At 53.6% G+C, this 12,149-nt stretch overlaps 1 protein-coding gene across 3 annotated transcripts in view; it reads left to right on the forward strand.

The window, feature by feature from the left end:
- The first annotated feature begins 2,251 nt into the window (after positions 1–2,251).
- TUBGCP6 (tubulin gamma complex associated protein 6) overlaps positions 2,252–12,149 on the forward strand; it is a 32,195-nt gene continuing 22,297 nt past the window's right edge. For all 3 annotated transcript variants that reach the window (XR_003520026.1, XM_027594815.1, XM_027594816.1), the window contains exons 1-3: positions 2,252–3,471; positions 4,557–4,720; positions 9,310–9,520. Coding sequence is in view for 2 of the 3 variants with exons in the window: in XM_027594815.1 (XP_027450616.1) it covers positions 2,731–3,471; positions 4,557–4,720; positions 9,310–9,520 (1,116 nt within the window). In the remaining variant the exon portion in view is untranslated. The remainder of the gene's footprint in view (positions 3,472–4,556; positions 4,721–9,309; positions 9,521–12,149) is intronic.

Genomic DNA, 12,149 nt, shown 5'->3' on the forward strand with positions numbered 1-12,149 from the left:
CTTACGCTGCAGTGATGCTCGTGTTGACCACTTCAAGGCATCCCCTTCCCTCTCATGTACAAACAGGAAAAGAGGAAATCCACCATTAGGATGGCTGGGGCAGGGGGTTTTATCAGGCTTTTCTTCAAAGTCCCCAAAACTATGTCTTCCTGATCTTTCCAAATAATAGGGTCAGGTTTGCATTTTCAGCAAAGCACATAGAGGCTGAGCTGTAAGAGAGAAGTTTGGGGTCCAATTGTGACAGTAGCCAGCCAGTCCCAAAAAGCCTGTAACTGGCTCTTAGTTGTACGTTTGGAGGAGTTCAGGAGGCCTTGAAGTCTACCTGGATCCAAATGTAATCGTTCTGAAATTAGGCGCCCTAAATATTGAGTTTGAGTAAACTGCAGTTTTTCTTTTTTTTTTAAACAAGCCACAGCTTTTTTTTTTTTTTTTTTTAGATTTTACTTATTTGTCAGAGAGAGTGAGAGAGACCGAGAGGAAGCACAAGCAGGGGGAGCGGCAGGGAGCCCGATGTGGGGCTCGATCCCAGGACCCTAAGATCATGACCTGAGCTGAAGGCAGACACTTAATGACTGAGCCACCCAGGCGTCCCAAACTGCAGTTTTTCTTTGGAGATTTTATGTCCTATTAAAGCTAAAAGTCTTAACAGGTGGATGCTGCCTCCTGTGAAGAGGCTGGAGAAAGGGAGAAGAGCAAATCACCTACATGTTGTAACAAAGTGTAGCCTGCAGAAAACCTTGTATCATCTGATTCAGCTTCTGAGGTTTGTGAACAGTGAGAAGGGCTCTGTTACCCTGGGGCATTTCTGTCCAGGTGAAGGCAAAACGATAGCCTAGCTTACCTGCTGGAATACTAGAAAATGCACCCTGTAGGTCAGTTACGGTGAGAAGTTCGCTGTCGGTGGGAATGGATGTCAGCAGCACATGGGGTCAAGAAAGCAGGGTGCTTCTCAGAGGAACTGGACAAAGCTCCATCCTCTGCCATTGGTCATCTCACAGGTAAAATGGGTGTTACAGGGACTAGTGCAGGGGATAATGAGGCCCTGAGCTTTGTACGCTTGTTGCCCTGAAGGGCTTCTTTGTTTCTAGAGTATTTAATTTTGTGGGTAGGTTTTTTTGTTTGTTGTTTTTCCTCTGGGGAGAGGTCTTGAGGGATCTCTTTGAATCTTGATGGGAGGTGCACTGTGCATTCTGCCAAAATCAGCCGAGGATTTTGCCCGTAAAGAGCATGGTACCTGACCCAGTGGGAACAAATGACCAGTGTCCCCAGACTCTGCCATAGTGCCATCATAGACAAGTATAGGAAACATGCCAAAGGGTCGTTTATTTCCCCTGGTTGGCTACTTTTGGTTCATTCAGTCCATTTAGTGAGAACTGCACATGAGGAGGCACGGCAGTTTTAAAAACAGAACCGGCTGAGGTCCCAGAAAGGGGGGGGTCCCCCAAAGCCCTGTGACTTCTGGGGGCCCGTTTCTCAGAGGTTTTTCTCTAGGGCAGACAAATTCCCCAGCAGCGCAGCTCTGACCGAGCAGTCCAGGTCTGAAAAGGCGACCTCTCAGCCACGACAAGGCCTGGAGCGCCCGCACACAGAGCGCGGAGCTGGAAATCCGGGGAAAACTTACCCTCCAGCCCCGGTCCAAGACGGCAGCGGGCTCCGCGGGCGCCCGCACCTGTCTGCGCACCAGCTCGCAGCGCGTGGGGGGTCCGCTCCAGGTTCCACTGCAGGCCAGCAAGTACTGTGACCCCTAAGAATCATTTTACCAGCGCACATGGTTTCATTCGGGAACGGTAGACTGGCAGCCCGGGCCCAGCATGCTGCGGCAAAACCGGAGAAGGAAGTTGGGAGGCGTGGTCGGTGGGCGAGAAGCAGGAGTCCGGGGTGCTGGGGTTTCTCCCCGCCGGAGCCGCAGGGCGGTGGACTTCCCGGAGGAGCCGCGGCGCACAGGCCTCGGGGTCCCTGCGTCGCCGCGGGGCGCGCTCGGGCTCGGTTGTGACAGACGCGGCGATGACCGGGGCCCAGCGGGGGGGGTCCCGCTCCAGCCCCCACTCCTGGCGTGCGCAGTCCACCCTAGCGAGTGTGACGCCACCTCCTTCGACTAACCGGCCGCAGGCCTCGGGGTCCCCACCCGGCTGCGGCACTCCACGCCGGAAGTGCCCCCCCTGCCGCAACCTCCCCGTCCGCCCCGCCCCTCCCGATGACGCAATTCCGGCGCGCCGGCTTTCGCTGTCTCGCGAGGTCGCTAGGCAGTGACGCCGCGGGCGGGGATGGTGGTGGCGGGAGCGGGTGGTGCCGCCGTGGGGTGAGGCCTCGCCCGGCGACCCTGCCTGCCGCCACCCCACACTCCCTCCTCCGGCGGCGCGTAGTCCCGTCCGCCCCTCTCCGGACGTCTACAGAGCGTCCAGAGCGGGCCACGTCCGCTGTGTACGGCCCTCGCGCAGTCTCCTCGGGGTTGTCCCGCTTCCGTGACCCCCGAAAGGGTGAAGACTAGTGCGTGGGACAAGTGGCGAGCTGGCGCTCTGCAGACTACTGCGGGCGGCGGGGTGGCGGTGGGCACGGGGAGGGCAAGAACCTGAAAGTGCAAGTGCTGAGCCTCCGGGTGTCGGTTTCGGGGTCGCCTGGCATTCAGCGCCGTCTGACCCGCTCCCACGCCCTGCGTTTCAGAGGCCGGAGTGCAGCCCGGCTGGGGTGCTTTCTCACCTTCTGGGGGCCTGGAGCTGAGAAGGGGTGGGCATGGCCAGCGTCCCCCAGCTGTTCGACGACCTGTGCGAGGCCCTCCTGCCGGCCGCGAAGGCTGCCCTGGGCCAGCACGGCGGGAGCCGGAAGAGGGCAAAGCAGAGACTTAAGAGGGTGGCCTACAATGCCCTTTTCACGAATCTCTTTCAAGATGAGACTCATAAACTGCAGCCTGATCTCTCCAAACTCCCAGTGAAGAACAAGATCCTCATGCTGTCCTTCGACTTGAGAGTGGGTGGTCTGGGCCCCGAGGCTGACCGTCTGGAGGAACTCGTGGAGCAGCTCCTAGCAGCCCCTTGCTCTCCGTTCGTGGAGGTGGCGTCTGTTTTGGACCTCCTGGTTCAGCTGGCAGGGAGTGGCCCCCCTCAAGTGCTGCAGCGCAAGCGGGACTACTTCTTTAACAATAAGCATGTGGGGAGAAACGTGCCCTACGGCGGCTACGACTGCCAGGACCTGAGTGTTTTTGAGATGGACGTTCAGTCTTTGATCTCCAGAGAGGAGTACTTATGTCAGGACATGATCCAGAAGGTGCTTCAGGTGATGGAGGCGGCCCCAGGCACTGGCCTGCCCACCACGGGGCTCTTCTCATATGGGGACCCCTGCGGTGACAGGTTTGAGAGAGACACCCGGGTCTCGCTTTTCGGCGCCCTTGTGCACAGCCGCACATACGACATGGATGTCCGGCTAGACCTGCCCCCGATGCCGGACAGTGCAGACCTCTCTGGATTGGCCATTAAGGTAGAGTGTTTGCTTTCCTGCGTCCAGCTCCCCGGCAGCTGGAAATGCCTCCTTTGACCTTCCCTTGGTCATGGTAAAGGTAGGCTAGCGCTCGAGTCCCTGTCCCTTGGTGGCTGAGCTGTGGCGAGGCGAGGCGAGGCTGCTGGAGTGGGCTTCACCTGGGTGGGCAAGGACCCCACCGCCCACCTGCAGACCAAAGCAGCACGCTTTTTATCTTCTAAAGGGGCGCGTTGTCAGGTCACTTACTCTGCTCTCTAAGGTTGCTGTTTATGTTCAATTACAAGGAAGTAACAAGTTCAGCTACATCTCAAGTACATAGCAGAGCCCCGTGCAGCAGAATGTTTGTTCCTACTATGTGCGCAGTTCTGTGCGCTTTCTTCCACGTATAACATGGGATATTTTCTACCTTAGTAAATCATTGTTGGCCTTTATGTTTTGCGACTTTATAAATGTTGCTGAAACATTTCAGCACTATCATTACTCAGTTATTCCCTTACTAGGAAAAATTCTCACTATAGTGAACATCTTGGCATATGTACATTTCTGTTTACTATGATTTTTTAAATTTTTTAATTTTTAAAGGATTTATTATTTGAGAGAGAAAATGCACACGAGCTGGGGGCGGGGAGTGGCAGGCAGAGGAAGAAACAGGCTCTGTGCTGAGCAGGGAGCCTGACATAGGGCTTGATCCCAGAACCCTGGAATCATGACCTGAGCCGAAGGCAGACGCCTAACCAACTGAGCCACCCCGGTGTTTCTACTATGATTTTTTTATGCTGGGTTCCCCAAAATGGAATTTTCACATCAGAAGCATTTCATGAAAAATTCCATTGTAAGTTATATTGACGCTTACACGTCATATATAACTGGAAATTGATAATCTTAATCCAGTAAGTGATTCGGTGGGAGTGAAAACATTGTGTAGTAGCTACATGCTTCAGAAAAGTAGAGGAAACATTTTGCTGGGTGTTTCTTGTAATGAGTAACGGGAAGTGTGTGGGGAAGTCCTGGAATTCTGACCACACTTGGGTGAAATTTAGACCCAAAGGCATACATGATGTTTCCTTCTTTCCTTTGGTCTCCAGGTTCCTCAGAGTGTGGATCAGTCCGACGATGAAGGGTTCCAGTCAGCATCTAATTTGACTCCTGACTCCCAGTCTGAACCAGGCATGACTCCAGACATCGACCTGTGGGATGCTGTGCTCACCTACGAGGCCAGCAAGCGGAGGTGCTGGGAGCAAGTTGGATGGTATATGAGCCTTTGCTGCTAAACGCATCCCTCCCCCCCCCCCCCCCCCCCCCGCCACATGTGAGCGTGGCCTTTACTCGGGAGAGCTCAGGCAGTTGTTTGTAGAGCAGCTATGGTGGGATTCGGAGCCTGGAAGTTTCGTCAGCTAGTGTGTGGCATGGCCTGGGTCCTGGGAGGTGAGAGGGGATGCCGAGGGGAAGGACTTACAGGCTTCAAGAAGGTTTCTTCTCCGGTGCCAGTGACTTTTGCAAATCAGTGAGGGCTCCCAGTCAGACGTGTCGAGGGCAGCCCAGCAGGCTGTGCAATCAGGGCCAGGGCACAGCGTGCTGGTGAGGGAACAATCTTCGCGTCCACTGGTCTTCACATCCAGGACTGACAGTGGTGCTCTCTGGCTGACAAGTTCAGTCATGGCAGTGCTGCCCTGACCGGTGCCAGCATCCTGTCCCCTGGGCTCATCCGTGTCCAGAGGCCTCTGCACTCAGGACCTCTCAGAGTCTGTAAAGCACTGGTGTCATCCCTCAAAAGCTCCCAGAATGGGGATAGAGGACACACATTTCCCCTGTTTGCTCCTGGGACCCTCTTGTCCTATCTCATCTGCTGGCAATTCTGTGGAACACCATTTTGGGGAGCATAGGATGCAAGAGTCAATGTTAGCAAGAGTGCAGTGCCTTCTGGTGCAGCTTCTGGGCCCAGCAGGGTCTCTGGAGGGTGGACATGTGCCGGGGCGTAGGCAGTTAAGTGCCGGTTGTGTTTGGGCACCGCTCCTGCTGGTGAGGTCATCTGTCTCCTGCAGTGGATTCCTCCAGGGATGGCCAGCTCCCTGCTTCCCTCAGCACCACCGGTAGGGTGCTTGTCTTGCCTTGCAACTTCCTGTCTTGTGTGCACAAAGCAAGTCTAGCCATCCCGCTTGCTGCTGACCCCAGACATGTCTCAAAAGCGGGCCAACAAGTTAGCACTTTCTTCTGTAAGTATTTGCTTAGTGGTATTTCATTCATTAGTTTCTACTTTTTAGGACACCATTTAGGAGATACGATTGCTTACCAGGTCTCTGTCCTTGCCCCCTGTTCTGCTGAGTGCACTTGATCTCCTTGGCGTCCCCCGAAGGTTGCTGACCTTAGAGCTCCAGCAGCGAGGATTACCGCGGCGGTCTTCCCCTCGCTCCCAGGACGTGAGCCCATGCCCGGCAGTGCACACATGGTGGCTGCTTCAGCGAGACCCTCAGGGCCATGCCTCAGTCGGGCGTGGGCCCCAAACGCCCCTCCCCCAAGCATCCTCCTCTGCCTGTTCTGGTGCGAACCTAATCCCACTGGCCCCTGACCCCTGAGGCCTTTTGCACTAGTTCATTTGGCAAATTTTTTGAACTTGTTTCAGTTTAAATCCCAGCCACCTGCTAGTTTCCTACCATGAGCTCTGGCTAGTGGGCAGTTAAGGAAGCTGCTGCCTCCAGAAGCAGAGCTGCCTGTCTACCCGCAGCCCTAGGACTGTAAACTCTGTCCTCTGAGACCCCTGGAGGACCCGTCCCCTGTGCTTCAGCCCGAGTACCCGTGTAGGCCTGAAGGCATCCTCTGCCGTTTCTCTGTGGCTGCACCCATTCTGGGGGGAGTGGTTTCATTATGTTGACTGCTGAGTCCTCCGTGGGGACAAGGGGCATTTGGTGTTTTCCTTCACGGATTTTTCTACCTTAGCTCTGAATCCCCAAAGGGGGCACACATGGCCATGGTGGTGCTGGCGTCGACCCTGGAAGAGTGGGGGCAAGAGCAGCCGGAAGTGAGAAATGGGACGGCACCTGCAGCGTGCACCTCTCCTGAGCGACTTCCTGGAGGAAGCTCAGAGGTCTTTGAAACTTGAGAAGTCTTTCCTCACGCTCTTCTCTCCCCAAGGGCGTGAGGGCAGATGTCCGTGGTCTGGCCACAGCCCACCTGCCGACCTGGACGCCTCAGGTCTGGCCTCCCTGCTTCCTCCTGCCCTTCCCTCACCGTCCACACAGCTGGTGCCACCTTCCAGGGACAGAAACCAGAGCACATCGTTGCTCCGTCGGCCGCGCTTGATGGCTGCCCCTGGTCTGGGTCGAGGGCCAGCCCTTCCGTGAGTCCTCCCCGCACCCCCCAGCTCCACTCACACTGACCCCCCCCGCACTCCCCAGCTCCACCCACACTGACCCCCCCCGCACCCTCCAGCTCCACCCACACTGACCCCCCCGCACCCCCCAGCTCCACTCCCACTGACCCCCCAGCTCCACTCACACTGACCCCCCCCCGCACTCCCCAGCTCCACTCACACTGACCCCCCAGCTCCACTCACACTGACCCCCCCGCACCCCCCAGCTCCACTTGCACTGACCCCCCAGCTCCACTCACACTGACCCCCCAGCTCCACTCACACTGACCCCCCGCACCCCCCCGCTCCACTCACACTGACCCCCCAGCTCCACTCACACTGACCCCTTTTCTCTTCCTGTTGCTCCCAGGGCCTCTTGGAGTCCTCCCCAGCCCTGGGGTCCAAGTTGATGCTCCCTCGTTTCTCCTGTCTGTAGCGCCTTCCCCGGGAGGCTGGGCTTGTCTGCCTCACGGCTCCCCCTGCACTCACATACTTCCTGAAAGAGGGGAAGAATGATTGACATGCATTGTCAGTTAAAAAGGATTTTTGTTTTTTTTAAAGATTTTATTTGCAAGAGAGGGACGCCTGGGGGCTCAGTAGGTGAAGGGACTGCCTTTGGCTCAGGTCACGATCCCTGGGGCCTCTCCCTCTCCCTCCCTCTGCTCGTGCTCTCTCTTGCAAATAAATAAAATTTTTTTAAGGTTTTATTTATTTGAGAGAGAGAGCAGAAGCAGGGGGAGCGGGGGAGGGGTGAGAAGCAGGCTCCCCGCTGAGCAGGGAGCCCGATGCAGGACTCCATCCCAGGACCCCGGGATTGTGACTTGAGCTGAAGGCAGCCACTTCACCAGTGGAGCCACCCAGGTGACCCAGCAGGATTTTTGATTTACTAGGTTCTGAGATGTATTGTTCTTGTACCTTGTACATCATTCCTGATGGGATGAAAATGTGCTGGTGGTCAGACGTGCATCTTGATGTTAAAATGTCCTATAGCTTGGAGCTGTTACGCCCTCAGGAAATGACTTCTGTCTTTGAAGAATAAATGATACTCTTTTTGACATGCTAGACCTAAAATAATTTTTGTTTTTTGCAGAGGAGGAGAAAGGAGCTGGTTAGGTATTAAAAATGAGAAGAGGGCGCCTGGGTGGCTCAGTTGGTTGGGCGACTGCCTTCGGCTCAGGTCATGATCCTGGAGTCCTGGGATCGAGTCCCGCATCAGGCTCCCTGCTCCGCGGGGAGTCTGCTTCTCCCTCTGACCCTCCCCCCTCTCATGCTCTCTCTCTCTCTCTCTCTCATTCTCTCTCTCAAATAAATAAATAAATAAAATCTTTAAAAAAAAATGAGAAGAAAAGTTTTAAAAGAGCTTGTATTCCCTAAGCTCCCTTTATTAAGAAATTACTTTTTCATGGGGCACCTGGGTGGCTCAGTCGTTAAGTGTCTGCCTTCGACTCGGGTCATGGTCCCAGGGTCCTGGGATAGAGCCCCATGTCGGGCTCCCTGCTCGGCGGGAAGCCTGCTTCTCCCTCTCCCACTCCCCCTGCTTGTGTTCCCTCTCTCGCTGTGTCTCTCTCTGTCAAATAAATAAAATCTTAAAAAAAAAAAAATTATTTTTTCAGTGGATTTAAAAAACACCTCTTTCATGTTTTTCAGTAGGGGTTGATGGTTTTCAAAGGAATATTTAAAAAGTGATACTGGTTTTTTTTGGGCTGCTTTTTACTGATGTGGCTGTGAATTCCTGGCATAGGACCGTGGGGAGGCAGAGCCCCTGGAGGCTGCTGTGTGTCCAGAGGCACCTTCTGCAAGACCAGCAAGCCTGTTATGTCCGAAAATTTGTGAGACTTTTTGCTCCAAGAAACTGAATAAAGGAAGCCTCATTAAGATATTTGGGAGGCTGGCAGGGAGGCTCCCAGGAGGGAGCGTGCTGCTGGGGCTAAACGGGGGGGCCACCTGCCAGGTGTGTCTTGTCCTACTGGGGCTGCCCTGACCGGGAGCTCCCCCTGCCGGCTGCCGGTGCCATTCTCGTCAGCTCTCTCTTAGGCCAGATCCCAGGAGTGGCAGAATGTACATAGCGTAAAATGCTGTCATGCTCATCTTAAGCATACAGTTTTGTATGTGGCTTATTTAACTTAGTGTAATGTATTTGAGGTTCATCCGTGTTGTAGCAGGTGTTAGTGTCCATTCCAAGCCTGAATCATATTCCACTTTATGGGCAGGCTGTGTTTTGTTTATCCATTCATCTGTCGTTGGACACCTGGGCTGCTTTGGGCTGTTGTGAATAATACTGCTGTGGGCATAGTGCTTATTTTTGACATGAAGACACATTGTGATTGTCATCCTGATGATCAGCGTGTGCCCCTGGGCACTAGGCGGGGTGGGGGGCAGCACGTGTTGCTGCTTCTGGTCTTAGTCCCTCTCTCCCCTGCCTTTTGTTCATGCAGCTGAGGTGTGTGTGTCGCTCCATCCGCTCAGTGCGCCCTCCTCTGTCTCCCACACAGCCCCCCTGGCCACAGAGAGGAGCCCTACCTCACGGAGGCCGGAAGGGACGCCTTCGACAGGTTCTGCAGGCTCCGCCACGGGGAGCTGCAGGTGCTTGGTGGGGGCCTGCTGCAGACCCCACAGCCCATCCTGGTGAAGGAGTGCGAGCTGGTGAAAGATGCGCTCAATGTCCTGATTGGGGTAGTGTCTGCCACGTTTTCCCTCTGCCAGGTAAGCAAGTGCCAGCATGCGGGGGCAGCAGCAGCACCGTGTTGGCAGCCTGCCATCTGCCTGGCACTTTACAGGGTAGATGGGAGCCCAGTGCAGTAAGCGGGAGGCCTCAGATACCAGCCTCTGAGAGGCAGGGTGGGGGTAGGGCACCATGGGTCCGCTGGGAAGTTGGCTCCATGGCCTGCCTGGAGGTTATGGCCGTGGTCTTCTCCTTTCAGTTTTAAAAAGTATTAGTTTGTGAACGCCCTTTTAAAACTGAACAAAAGTGAGATGTTTATTGCTATTGGTGAAACAACGGAAATGTGCCCACCATTTCCATGCCCATCCTCAAGAGGTGCTGAGGGGCCCTCTGAGACTTCCCTGTACTTGGATAGGGTGCACCACTCAGCCCCGAGCACCACCTGCCCTGCAGGAAGCCCCCCCCCCCCCCCGCCGCCCCTTCCAAGACTGTTGCTGGCTTTACTCAGTGCCCTGGGCCTCTCTCCTTGCTGGTGGGCGGGACCTTGCTCATTGGGGGCAGTAGCTGCAGTTTATCTACCTTTTGCCTCTTGCTGGGCACTCATAAAATAAATGAATGTATTTACAAGCATGAAACCTTTTGTACATTGTCACGGCCCGCGTGCAAGGTCGAACAGGGATGAGGGTAAGAGAATGAAACATAAAAGTATGGGAACAGGAGGGTTGCCCACGGGGATGCCGCGAGCAACAACTTTATTCTTACTTACACACTTTATATAAGTTCAGGTTATATAACAATAGGACATAAACAAGTTCCACAGGTTCCTCCCTGCCCTCTCCTGGCTCCGTCCCGAGTTTCTGGTTCAAGGCCAGGTTCCTCAAGCGCATAGTTTCTTCCCATGCCTTCAAAGGGCCCAGTGCGCTATTTTTCAGGGCTTATCAATAACACTGTGGTTTTCTTAGTCTAAATACAACTCGGGCTAGCCAATACCACATGTTCTTGTATGGGGGCAGTCAGGTGGCCATGGTTCAAAGGGATCAGGGAGCCTTTGCTCTACCCGATTAACCCCTTTGTTGCTCATGGCTCCCAACAGTACATGTCAGTCTGCAGAGCCTTCTTTCGTGTAAGTGCCCTGCGTCTTTGTATCTTAAGCAATCTTACACAGTGGCTGTTCTCGAACTTGAGTATGTGCTAGACGCACAGCCTGGGTTTGCCCCCAAGACATGCTGTCTTGAAGAGTCCTCAGGTGATTGATGCAGGTACTGGTGTGAGGGCCACCCTCTGGAGACTTTCTAGAATGCCATTTTTATGGCCTCTTACGAATGGCCTTATTTTGGAAGCAACCCCCCCTCCTTTTTTTTTAGTTTTGGTAAAATACACATAAAATTTACCATCTTAACCGATTTTTTCTTTTTTAAGATTTATTTATTTACTTTGAGAGAGAGACAGAGTGTGCGTGCGTGTGTGCAAGCTGGGTTGGGGGCAGGTTAGAGGAAGTGACTCCTCACTAAGCATGGAACCCATCTCAGGGCTTGATCTCACGATCCTGAGACCAGGACCTGAGCTGAAGCCACGAGTCAGATGCCCAACTGCGCCCCCAGGCATCCTGCACTTTTTAAAAAAGTTTTTTATTGTTATGTTAATCACCATACATTACACCATTAGTTTTTGATGTAGTGTTCCATGATTCATTGTTTGTGCATAACACCCAGGGCTCCACGCAGAATCTGCCCTCTTTAATACCCATCACCAGTCTAACCCATCCCCCCACCCCCTCCCCTCTAGAACCCTCAGTTTGTTTCTCAGAGTCCATCGTCTCTCATGGTTCGTCTCCCCCTCCGACTTACTCCCCTTCATTCTTCCTCTCCTGCTATCTTCTTCTTTTTTTTTTCTTAACATATATTGCATTATTTGTTTCAGAGGTACAGATCTGTGATTCAACAGTCTTGCACAATTCACAGCACTCACCATAGCACATACCCTCCCCAATGTCTATCACCCAGCCACCCCATCCCTCCCACCCCCAACCCCTCCAGCAACCCTCAGTTTGTTTCCTGAGATGAAGAATTCCTCAGATCAGTGAGGTCATAGGATACATGTCTTTCTCTGATTGACTTATTTCACTCAGCATAACACCCTCCAGTTCCATCCACGTCGTTGCAAATGGCAAGATCTCATTCCTTTTGATGGCTGCGTAATATTCCATTGTGTATATATACCACCTCTTCTTTATCCATTCATCTGTCGATGGACATCTTGGCTCTTTCCACAGTTTGGCTATTGTGGACATTGCTGCTATAAACATTGGGGTGCACGTACCCCTTCGGATCCCTACATTTGTATCTTTGGGGTAAATACCCAGTAGTGCAATTGCTGGATCGTATGGTAGCTCTATTTTCAACTGTTTGAGGAACCTCCATACTGTTTTCCAGAGTGGCTGCACCGGCTTGCCTTCCCACCAACAGTGTAGGAGGGTTCCCCTTTCTCCACATCCCCGCCAACATCTGTCGTTTCCTGACTTGTTAATTTTAGCCATTCTGACGGGTGTGAGGTGGTATCTCATTGAGATTTTGATTTGGATTTCCCTGATGCCGAGCGATGTTGAGCACTTTTTCATGTGTCTGTTGGCCATTTGGATGTCTTCTTTGGAAAAATGTCTGTTCATGTCTT

This window comes from Zalophus californianus, chromosome 9 (assembly GCF_009762305.2).
Source record: "Zalophus californianus isolate mZalCal1 chromosome 9, mZalCal1.pri.v2, whole genome shotgun sequence".
NCBI classification, from domain to species: Eukaryota; Metazoa; Chordata; class Mammalia; order Carnivora; family Otariidae; genus Zalophus; species Zalophus californianus.